This window comes from Cottoperca gobio, chromosome 9, assembly GCF_900634415.1.
Source record: "Cottoperca gobio chromosome 9, fCotGob3.1, whole genome shotgun sequence".
NCBI lineage: Eukaryota > Metazoa > Chordata > Actinopteri > Perciformes > Bovichtidae > Cottoperca > Cottoperca gobio.
This window is the reverse complement of record NC_041363.1, coordinates 26,521,627-26,534,296: the sequence shown is the minus strand read 5'-3', so window position 1 is coordinate 26,534,296 and position 12,670 is coordinate 26,521,627. Positions and strand designations below refer to the sequence as shown.

The 12,670-nt window shown below is 39.3% G+C and overlaps 1 protein-coding gene across 1 annotated transcript in view; it reads right to left on the bottom strand.

Moving 5' to 3' along the window:
* mfsd14bb (major facilitator superfamily domain containing 14Bb) overlaps positions 1–12,670 on the bottom strand; it is an 18,721-nt gene extending 6,051 nt beyond the window's left edge. The window contains exons 1-9 of the mRNA XM_029440557.1: positions 12,266–12,670; positions 9,431–9,517; positions 7,461–7,523; positions 7,042–7,169; positions 3,839–3,953; positions 1,931–2,149; positions 1,153–1,266; positions 899–970; positions 134–246 (exon numbers count right to left, since the gene is read on the bottom strand). Coding sequence (XP_029296417.1) covers positions 134–246; positions 899–970; positions 1,153–1,266; positions 1,931–2,149; positions 3,839–3,953; positions 7,042–7,169; positions 7,461–7,523; positions 9,431–9,517; positions 12,266–12,322 — 968 coding nt within the window. The 5' untranslated portion in view covers positions 12,323–12,670. The remainder of the gene's footprint in view (positions 1–133; positions 247–898; positions 971–1,152; positions 1,267–1,930; positions 2,150–3,838; positions 3,954–7,041; positions 7,170–7,460; positions 7,524–9,430; positions 9,518–12,265) is intronic.

Genomic DNA, 12,670 nt, shown 5'->3' with positions numbered 1-12,670 from the left:
CATTGTTGAATTAAATTAGTGTATTGTACGGTTTTGTTTGACCATTTGTTTGGGACCCCTTTGAAAGCGAGATGATACATCTCAAGGGGTTTATCCTGATAGAATACATTTCTGACACAGTGGTTGTACTCACCACGGCTCGGAGCCGAAGCCGTACCAGGCCAGCTGGAAGAGCTGAAAGCCCAGACCCAGAAGAACTGTGTTCTTATTACCAATGGTCCTCATTAAAACACTGAGGAAGAGAGTCTGACAGACAACACAGAGAGAGATTATGGTTATGATTATGAAGAATTAAATCTTAACATCATTTAATATTAATCTACATGTTGGACATTTCTCTGATATATGAAACAATGTTAGAACATCTTAAACTTTTGTCAGCTACAGTAACACATCTGCTCTGCGAATCACTTCCTGTGTTCACTTTTGAGAAAGGGAAACATTTATAAATGTTTTCTCTAATTAGACAGAATACTTTTCAGGCATCTGTCTACGTAGATGGAGACTTTATTTCAGTACAGCCAATCAAATCTAGCAGAAAAGCAGTGATTGAACAAACACATCATTATACATCTAGAGGCCGTTTCAAATTGGCTGTGAAGATGAAAACATTTCCTTAATTACAAGGTTGTGTAACATTGGTGTGATTTTACTTTTCATCTTCTTTTTGTCCGTGATGAGGAAAAATTCTCTAAAGTCAACTGTTCTCAAAATCCAATAAAACCAGCTCAGTGAAAAAAGTTTACATTTGTGGACACATAGGAGGAAAGTCTTTTCTAGTCCGTCCATTTCTTTTCTCAAACATTTAGATGCTTTTCTGTGGTTAACATAAAACAGAGTGTGAGCACCAATTCTGTAACAAGTCCTACATGATGGTGTCAGCTGGTTGTTTCTGTACCTGAGCGACTATAGAGAGGATTCCCACCATGGCGATGAAGGCAGCGATCGTTGCAGGAGAAAACTCAATCACCTGAAACACAGAACACATCTTACAGTGAGTAAATCATTAACATTTCACCAATGACAGTCATAGAAACACCATCATGCTTTAGAATTAACAAACAGTAATTTAATGTCATTAAAAGTATTCATGGTGTGTGTGTGTGTGTGTGTGTGTGTGTGTGTGTGTGTGTGTGTGTGTGTGTGTGTGACCTGTCTCAGGTAGAGGAAGAAGCTGGAGTACTGTCCGGCCTCAGGCAGGTAGGACAGGAACACTGTGACACAGATCAGCAGCACTGTGGTGTCTTTCCCCACACGACGCAGAGACTGAACACATAAAACAATAAGCTGTCATTACACCTCATCCATTGAGCTGTCAATCAATCCGCTGACCTCTGACACAAAGTACCTAAGACACAATTATTGTTATGATTAAAGTTTCTCTGTTTAACGTTATTTTATGCTTCACTCTTCCAGCTCTGCTTCTCAGATAGTGTTGAGCATCAACTACTTCTACTACGTCTTCCCAATTAAACAATTATTACAATCTCTGTTTGTGCACGTGTAGTTACTGGTAAAGAGGCTTTCTATGAAGCCCAATCAGTTCATTGGCACATCCATATCTTCAGCCTCAACCAGTCAACTACTACAGCTCCTATAGTCTTTGTGTTTTGATACCACTTAAGGAAAGAGTCTTCTTTTCGCATTCAGGTGCATTTTACAGAAGTATTGTAAACGTAGGAGTTTATCATTGAGAGCTCAGGTGAGGTTACAGCTGAAAGACTGCAGAAAATCTAACAAACTGGGTGCTGATATATAATATGCAGTATTGTGTAATGCTACATGTTAAGCATGTACACACAGCATGGACTGTGATGTTTTTCCCACCTCTGACCTGCTTTGTGATGAGCTCAGCAGGTTAAAACAAACTACACGCGACCTTTGACCCCACTCTGTCACACTGTGGTGTTGTCAGTCTCTGTGAACTCACGGAGAACGGATCAGCCTGCTCCCAGGAGATGGGGAAGCCCCAGGACGTCAGCCTCATCTTGTCTGGCAGCGACTCGGGGACCACGAAGAACACAAAGGCGATGTCCGCCACGGCTATCACCGTGGCAACCAGGACCACCAGGCTGTCGCCATACTGCGCAGACAGGTAGGCTCCGATGGCCGGGCTCGTCACCAAACTGGCCGCGAAGGTCGCTGAGACCTAATGAGACAGAGTTGAAGAATACAGATGAACCTTTACTGAGGCTGCTTTCACATCGGACCCGCTTGCTTCTGTTCGTTTTGGCCTGTGTGAAAGAAGTCAACTGAGCTTTGGTTTTTGACTAAACAACCAGATCTTTGAAGGTTTGTTTTAAAGAAGACTTGTGCGGTTTGTGTAAAACATAATTCTAAACAAATACATTAAAATGTAAATAAAAAACAGTTGAAACATATGCATGTTATCATTACGTCATCAAACCGTGAGTGAAACGAACAGACCATGCATCAACTCTCCTCCCGTAATATTGTGAAATAAAACACCTATTTTTCTACTTTGAGCTCCAGTGACAGTCAAAAGATAACAGTGACTACGTTTACAGGCAAACTAATATTTCACTATTATTCAGAATGTAAAACAATATTCCGTATTTGATGCGGGTCATGTACACAGCATATTCCGTGTGCATATTCTGAATTACGCCTTATTCTGACTTGTGGGATATACCAATAGTATTCTGGTTGTAGGAGCATTCTTTGGAGATGTATACAGAGCATTCGGAAAATGCATCTCAATCTGGATTTTTACCAGTTTGTGACACACAGCCTCTTGCTCTGTGCGTTGTACACAAAGCAGCCAGCCAACAGTTTGCAACGCTTTTTTCTTAAACTTTTACAAAACTTGCAGAACTGTAACAAAGACGGTACACCACTGGAGCAACCAGTTGGAAAACAAGGGAAATGTAAGCTATTTAAAAAGGGCGTAGCCGTCATGGGGGCGTTTTAAGTTAATCACAGTATGCTCGGCTGCATGTAAACAGGAATATTAATTTTCATTAGACTTATAAACAGATTAGTAGGAACATTGTCTTTTTCCAGCATGCAAGCGTTCACAAGAGTCTATTTTCAGAGCCTGACGGCTGCTCCCTGAGTGAAAAGTACTTTTGGGCAGCGCCCACTGCATGTCATGTGACGAGGAACAACCAATAACAGCGGGCAGATAGCTTTCCTTTCTTGGAATGGAGAAGTTGATCATTTTAATGCAGTGCTACCAAGAGCTTTAAGATCCGTCCAGTGCTTCCCCTATAGTTATTTTACGAGCACTGCTTCCAAATGTCACACAATCAATAATATTCTCCGCTCTCGTGTCACTCAGACTGAAAAAGCCCAGACTCCTTTTTAGAGCAACAATTTTAAATCTGGATTAACATAGAAAACAGCAAGAGCAGCAAGAGCAGCAGGGGCACAGAGACCAGAATGCACTGCAGCAGCTTGAATTTGTTGACACGATCACGGTCGGCCTCTGCACCTCAACATAATCCACAGAGACAACTCAAAGAGTCCACATGTATACTTGTACTTCCTGTCCTGCCTATGACCTGGTTCACTGCACTTCTCCATAATGGCAGGAAACACCATGAATCCGCTCTGCAGGACTTCCTTTGTGTACTCACAATATGCTTTACCAGTACGCACATGGGCTGCAGTGCTCCTCCATTATCTGCACATCATTATATCAAATTCAGGCCGATATCAGAGCTGTGAGGTAGCTTTATCTTTCAAGCTGTGACATTCTGGTTTCTTTGGTTGTTGTCTCTCTGTGAAAGTGTTTTGTGACAATGTAAAAACCCATTTCCTGTCGTAGTGAGTAACAGGCTGAGTGACTAAATCGGCAGGTTGTAGCTGTAGTTACCAGTCCGTAGGCTGTGCTCCTCTCGTGCTCCTCTGTAATGTCGGCCACGTAGGCAAAGATTACGGAGAACGTCACGGCGAAGATCCCCGAGACTGAGATCAGAGCGAAATACCACCTGCACACACAGACAGGAAGCAACAGCTCAGATATAGAGAATACATATACATTACATCTACACAGCATACATAGCAGGACAACACAGAATACCCAAGATGCCTTGATTCTGTAATTCAATGCATTTCTGGTTGAAAGAGGACATTTGTTATTATCCTAAAGTTCTAGATTCTAGAGGAAGCAGGGTTTTCAGAGCTGTATTACATTGTACATGATAATCAGATTATAGGGGGAAAGATGGTGTAACTAGGTGTAAAAATACGCTGACAACAAATGTGAAAGGGATGTTTTTATATTCCTTTAATCAAAAACTATTTTCTCTTAACATTGTACCTTGTGAATAAAACTTTAGCACTTATAAATACAAGTCAGGGCAAGTCCCCAGACATCACAAAGCCCCTCTGTAAAAGATGTTTTAAACCTACGCAGACCAACACCAACTTTGAAAAGCATCTCGCCCACAGACGTGTTCAAAGAGCTTGTTTTTTATAAATAACATTTTAAAAGAATTAAATCCCATGTTCTGTCATCTATTATTCCATTACTTCCCTTATGTTTTGGCTGCGTTATCGTTTCAGTATCGGTATTAAGGCAGGTTTCGTATTGAAGTCATAATTTTGGTTTGGCATCAAACTGGGAGACAAAACCAAATGGTTTAATTTTGAATTGAGGATTTGTGTGTGTATTTTTAATTTTTATATATAAATAAATATAAATATAGTAGTATGTATGTATATGTGTAATAAATATTATATTTTTTTATTTATCACACACACTGCAAAAATGCATGGCTGCAAATATGCACGCTTATACTTGTGTAAATACAGTACACACACACACACACACACACACACACACACACACACACACACACACACACACACACACACACACACACACACACACACACACACACACACACACACACACACTGTGATTGAGTTATTATAGGCTGTGTTTCTGTGTAATCCAGTCTTTAGAGGGATATGCAACACTCTACTTCTGCTCATGTTTCATGGATGAATACACTGTTTGTGCACTTTTCATGAAGAACACATGAACACTGTTGAGCGGAGCTGTGAGAGCAAAGTGTGCTTTCTAGTTAAACATGTCAGCTGGCTGCTCTCTGCTCTGCAGCGTACATGCCGATCCTCAGCCCCTCACATGAACAGCATGTGACTGTTCAAACTCCAAAAGGCTGCAGCACACTCTCTTCTAACTCTATTGACAGATCAGACCAGGGCTGCAACTAACCATTATTTTCACTGTTGATTAATAAATACTTGTTTATGCTATGAAATATAAAAAAACAGTAAAGAATGTTTAGAACCCAAAGATATTCAGTTTACTGGGATATAAAACAGAATCCTCACAGTGGAGGAACTGGAATCAGAGCATTTTAGCATTTCTTCTTGAAAACATTACTTGGAACGATTGATCGATTGTCAAAATTGTTGCCATTCATTTAATGGAGTAATCCTTTCAGCTCTACATCATAGTCAGTGACTTCAGCTAAGGTCTCGAATCGACAGAAAAATAAATATTCCTGAACAAAAATCTAGTGCTGCCATCTATAAAAAGAACTCTGTGCTCTAGTAAACTATTTAATTATAAAACACATTGGTTGTGTATGAATGTGATGACACTGACTCCACACATTGAAAAGTGTAAAAATATAGTAATATACAGAGACATAACCACCTATAATGTGAGCAGTACTTGGTATATTTCCAAGTTTGTTTGAGAAAACACAAGTTTTATAATGTGATATTTACTGGAAATATAGCCAACAGAAGTAGGAAACGTTCAGCTCCCTGCTGATCTCCCTCCAGCCAGCTGCCACCCTATTAAGGTTGTTGTGGTGTAATGAGGAGGTATCGTACGGATAAGTCTTTATTTTGGCAGCCGAAAATGCTCTTAAGTTTAAGTCACATTTTAGTCATTTTTATGCTTCATAGTTTTAGTCAAAACATTTTATTTTCATTTTGTCAGATATTTTTAGATTTAGTATTAGCCTTAGTCCTGTGTCCAAAGTCCTTTTATAACCATCATATTATCAAACATTTCATCAATCCAATAGAGCCAAAACCCAGAATTTTGTCATTTTAGACAAACCAATTTCACATAAGCTTTTATCTCATCCTTATCTGAAGGTTGACCGATTAAGAATGCAGCTTTGCTACTCCGAGTCCTCCTGACTGCTCATTAGTGATTATTATTTTTTCATTAGCGTCCACGAAAAAATGTGTGTTAATGAACCACCTGCACCGGACAACACTCGCAAACTGCAAACTTTATACATTATAGTGGAACTATTGTCAGCACTGAGGCGGCACGCGCTTGCTTTGTGTGCATCAGAGAGAGACAGAAAGAGCGGACGAGAAGATGATGAAAATAAGAGATTTTAGTCAAGTTGAAACATTTCAGTCTCGTCTTTTTTTCCGTCAACAATATTGCATGTTGATATCATCAGTTAGTGTTTAATGACGTTTGTGCCGTCTTGTCATGGTCTTGTCTTATTATATAAATGAAAACTTATATTTTATAGATGCAAGACGGACGGCTGATTCATGAAGTTGAAATGAGGAGTTAACTTATATTTTATAGATAACTCCTCACTTCAACTTCATGAATACAGCCGTCCCTCCTGCATTGCAGCTCTTTCAAAGTGAGTGACAGGAATAAATTGAAACAAGGCGTCAGACAATAGTTGAGTTTAAAACGGCATCGTGCTGCGCAGCACTGCGTCGCTTGCATGGACATAATTCAATCGCACCTTAAACAGGCTGTGTCTGCTCTCAATTATAGTTCTTAGAAAGAAAGAAAAGGGGAATCAGACAAGAAAACTGTAATTCGATCTTCTCTAAAAAATAAAAATAATATTTGATCTTTGAACACAAAATATTGCCTGTACATTTCCATCTACATCACACTATTTCTACAGAAATCTCTCTCTCTCTCTCTCTCTCTCTCTCTCTCTCTCTCTCTCTCTCTCTCTCTCTCTCTCTCTCGCTCTCTCTCGCTCTCTCTCTCTCTCTCTCGCTCTCTCGCTCTCTCTCTCTCTCTCTCTCTCTCTCTCTCTCTCTCACCAGGGGCTGATCCTCATGAAGGGGATGGGGGCACAGGTAAAGAAGACTGTCATGAGGAGGAAGGACTTCCTGCCCCAGATGTCTGACAGTGCACCAATCAGAGGAGCCGACAGAAACGACAGGAAGCCCTGAACAGGAACACAGAAACAGAGCAGTATTAATCATACAATCTAAATTCATTGGTTATTAACTATAGTATGTTGACCCGTTTATATTTTAGTCGTCATATTTATTGTACTTGTAGATAGATTTTGCATAGATTTTAAATGTTGGACAAAGAGACACCTGGTATCAGATCAGTACTTGGTAGAAAAGTGTATCCCTGCAAATATCTGTGACCGCAACTCCGTTTCTCAACTTCATGAATCAATTTAATATTTCAGTATTTATATGAATGTGTCTGATGCGAGCGGTGTTACCTTCACTCCGTGAACCAGGCCATTCATCAGGAAGGTGTGCTGAGGAAAAGTCTCATGGAGGACCTGAAACAACAAAACAATAACAGAAGGTAATGTTTCTCTATTAAAATGTTTTAATTATGTATAAAGAAAATGAAACAATGCAATAAAAAAAAAAGAGCATAAATATAAGAATGTGCTGACAAAAAAAAAGTGAGCTGGTCTTTATTGATTGCCTACATTTAGAGGAGAAAAACAACAACAAAACAAATATCCAAATCCCAAAATCATAAACCAAATCAATAAACAACCAACGAATATCCGGCTCCAGCCCTTTAAGTTTTCGCATCACCCTGAATGATTTAACACACACACAGTTCAGTCGTGTGCCATTACTTATGATGTCTCTGATACATTAGCACTCAGAGCTGCAGTTTCTTCTCCTGTACGACAAACAGATTAAGACAAAACAGGAACACATTTCTTCGTCTTCCTGATTGTTCAGTTACAGAAGTGTTATTAAACTCTTCTCACCCAGGAAACGTACTACAGGAATACTCCGACATTTTGAAAAACAGTTTGTTATCTTTCTTGACGTCAGATGTCTCTCCATCTCTATGTGCAGTACCGAGACACGATGCGTTTAGCCTAGCTTAACACAAAAACTGGAAGCTGGGAGATTTCAAATTTCACTCACAGGAAGCTGACTTAAAATGGCAAACAAAAGTCTTGTGCCATAAGTAGGAAGTTAATAATTAACCGTTTAACCAACAATAAGAAATTTGACTGATTAATACCATCAGTTAAAGCAATAATCTCTAAGATGTTTCCTACTGCTGCGGCTTCACATTTAAAGCATTTAACTGGCAAAACACAAGTTGACTTTCATTATGAAGTAGTAGTCACAGGAAATGTAATGCGTTCGTCAGTGAGCTTGACTCAAAAATGCGTCTACAAAACAACGGTCATTTTCTTGACAGCGGATCAGTTTAAAATATCGCACTGTAAGAGTCCGTAGCAGCCACAGGGAGCTGTTAGATGAAGAGCTACAGGTGACAGGTTGCACACCTCCAACTTCAGAGCCAGCTAACAAACTACTTTCACTTTCTGTTCGCAGACTCATGCCTTGTGAAGCATAAAATCAGATCACAGTTGCTCACAGAATGATGGAAAAAGGCCAATTATTGCCTGATAAAGACAATAGTTTGTATTTCTGCCGCCAGTGTTCTGGGAACTATAGTATTAAACTGATTTGATGTTTCCACCAGACAGGTGTAAAGTAGAGATGCACAATGTTGGATCTCTGCCGATTGCCGATGTTGATATATGCAAGGACTGCACGATTATTTTGATCAATATTGAGATCACAACTATTTATCACGATTATTCATTGTTTTTAATTGTACTTTCACATTTAAAATAAACAGAGCACTGCTTGCACTTCCATGTTGTGCTACGATCCTAGTTAAATGATCCTACAAATTAAGGCTGCACCATATAATAAACTGAAAATGCAAGATTATTTTTTCTGAAAAATATATTGCTAAATGAAATATACAGGAGTATTCACCCTAAATTTTGATAGGTACATTTTAATGTTAAATTAATCAATCTGGTGCACATGAGAACAAAATTAAGAGATTAAGAGGATAGACAATATTTTGCTCTTCAATTTAATCATAAACACACTGGATGTATTTGAACAGTGATAATACACCCACAAAGCATGGTAAACAAGACGGGCTCCGTGTTTCCAGACGGGTCAGGAGGTTTACGGTCCACTCGCAGCGAGGTATTTCTAGCTAATGCCGATATTCTCTTAGAAGGCGCAATCTCTACATTCCTCTGTACAATCCGAGTGGGTAGCCTATTCTCTGCAGCGGGTTTCACAGTCAACAGAGTGGCAAACATCCAGCTGACTGGTCGAACAGTGAAACCGGCTGCTGAACTTTTACTTTATGAGTGTTGATGTTCGGTGTGTGTTTACTCACAGTCAGCATGGGCGTGGTCAGCAGCCCCCAGGCGAAGAACTCCAGGAAGATTACCACCACCGCATGAGACACTTTGGCTCGGCCGTGCTGCGGCGAAAGGAGAGGCAGAAACATTAACTATTCATCTGTGGGAAGTAACCTCACTTCCTGTACAATCTGATGTCTTCTCTAATATCTTCTACCAGCAGTTTACTCCAACATGAGGACTGCATGGTTACATTAGGGCATGATAACCGCTCTGATGTTTCTTTTCATGTTGGTGACCCAGAAAATGTTTCTATTGCCGTTCTCATTTTAAGATGCACTGGATAAGAGATTTAGAAAAGCAATTTAAAAAGCTGGAAGAAACCAAATCTACAGTCAAGTTTTTACAAATGCATATACAGTTACATACAGTAGTGTTGTCATAAATATCGGTACATTTCATCTCATAGATACAGCTGTACCAGCTACCAGCTCTCTTGTGCAGTGCACACATGCCATATAAGAATATTAATTACCTCCATTTGATTTGTTCTTCTTTTTTTACTTTTACTTATTTGTTACTTGAAAATGCATGAGATGTCACAGTTTTGTTTTTTACTTGCACTTTTAATGTCTTTCACTATAAGAGGCTTTCGGACATGTGTACTACAGCAAGAGCAATATTGTTTTCAATAATGTAAAAAAGTTCTAATTATTGTTTACTGTAGTCATTCTGCTGTTCTCTGTTACTAGCACAAAACAGAAAAGTATTTGTTGTCATGTTATAGCCTCGTTATATTTGTCTTTCGATTTCACATTGTGTATATATATATATATATATATATATATATATAGAGTATTGTTCTCTCAGTTTCATACATTGCCTACTGTGTGAAGGTGTGGGGAAACGCATACAAAACCCAACACTAATCCAATGTTCATGCTACAGTAGAGAGCTACAAGAACTTTAAAATCGATTGGATTATTGCGAACCAACAAACACACCATTTATTAACTTTTTGCTTTAAAATGTTGTCATCTAGTTGATTTTATCTTAAAACTGCACAGATAATGTACAACGCACAAATGATTTGCTTCCTGACTATTTAGAGGCTGTTTTAAATAAGAAAGAGCTAGTATGAATCTAGAAGAAAATATTTGTTTGTACCACATATAAAAACTACGCAATGATGATTTGTTTCCGTTTCGTTTTTTGTAAAGCTTAAACCTAGCAGTGAAAGGGTTGCCTATTAGAATATGCTATGAAAATGGTAGGTATAATGAGCCTACACATTTTTTTTGGGTTCGTTTTCCCTTTAATATAGTTTAATTTATTAGCACAAAAACAAATGCATATAACAACAAACAGCATAGATTGCGCAGGAGAGGTAAGAAACTCCTATGGGCTTATAGTAAAACTTCTATAGGATTTACAATTTATCCTAATGCTATGGATATGTTACCTTAAAGCCCCTGTCCCACATATCCGTATGACAGAAATGTATGCAGGCGCATACGAAATATCGGCAATAGGTTGATATAAATTAAGGGTAAGTTGTGATGGCTTGAAGGACGCAGACGTTACGCCAAACACGCCAGACATACACAGTTCCGTTTGGCAGAAACATATGCCGGCGTATATGAAAATTAGCTAAATATGTGTCAGAGTCCAAATACGTCCGACTTTTCCACAGCGGTGTTGTAGCTGACGCATACATAACGAATTATTATATGCATGTCAAACAGGCATAATGTTAACATTGGGTAGGAATAGGGTATCCACTCGTTATCGATAAATTGGCTGTAGGATTCACAGTCAGCCGACGTAGCCTATATCTAACGTTCCTCTAACGTAGTCACGTACTATATTTACGTATGTAAATATTCAACTACTATAACGTATTCACGTATGTCTAAGTCACGTAACGTCTGCATATCTTTTGACGCACAAGTCGGTTACGTCTGGTAATTTTGAACATGCTCAAAACATCAGCGTTCAACAACGCACTCCAGCGTAACACAGTGAGCTCTTAACAATACCTTACCTTATATCAACGTACATCAGCGTGTTGCCGATATTTTGTATACGCCATATTTTTGTATATCTTATGCATTCGTCTGATACATTTTGTATTAGGAAGTGATGCGCTATCAATAGGTTAGACATGCGTATCTGTATATGTTCACTTTTCCGATCTGATCCGATGAAAAGTTGGAAGTATTTGGACTGACAAATTTTCGTATGCGCCTGCATACGTTTCTGTCATACGGATATGTGTGACAGGACCTTTACAGAATGAGATTTTGGTTTTGTTAGAGAGAGAACTGAAATACATTAAGGAAGCTGTACTTTTGAAAAACTTATGTTTAAAAAAAAAATTGTTTTAAGTGAATTCTGATGTATTCTTGTATATTGACCTTCGTCAACTAACAGAGCAGCATTCATAGCTAACTGCTGAACGACATGTCTTCAGGTGAGAACAAACTGTCTTCACGTAGCATCTGAACTTCCGTTATCCGAAAAGAGTGACAGCTAATGTTTGGATCCGTGAAACAGCACTGATAGTTATTACAGTTTACCTGGCGTAAACAGGAGCTAACTGGGTATAATAACTAGTTAGTTAGCTATGTTACCTGACGTGAATTTACACGATTAAATGAACGTTACTTCGCATTATAGCTAGCTAAGCCTCTGATTTAGCTAGTAGGCTAGCATTTAATCTACAGCTAGCTAGCAACCCCAAACAAACGGCCATGACTATTGTTTAATGTCTATCACGTTCCAGCTAACTGATTAGCTTAATTTTAAATAACGTGACCGCTGGATGTTACCAAACAGTTGTTAATCGACCGAACTAGCGCACTTCTTACCGAGCCCCGAACCAACATGATGTCGTTGGCCTCGGTCGCCGTTTTCTCCCGGTTCATCTCACATCTTGCCGTAACGATGTTCACATCGAGTCCGCGTTGCTCGACATCCTCCTGGGGTTTCTCCGTCTCTTCCAGGGTGTCCCGCTGCTGTGTGAATTACAACTACGTGTGTGCGCTCTCATGGACTTTAAAGTCTGTACCGTAACAAGAGTGGTAAACCGTGAAGGCTCGGCGTCTTTCACCAAAATTCCTCTGCTCTGATCGTAACTGATTCTGATTTAACAATTTGTCAATGTGTTTATTTCACCAGGGTTCCCCGGGTGAGCAGCGCTGTCGCCTCCTTTTCGTCAGTTACCGTTAGAAGTGTTTTAAACACCGCCCTGTAGGGCCGTCTCTGGCGTGAAA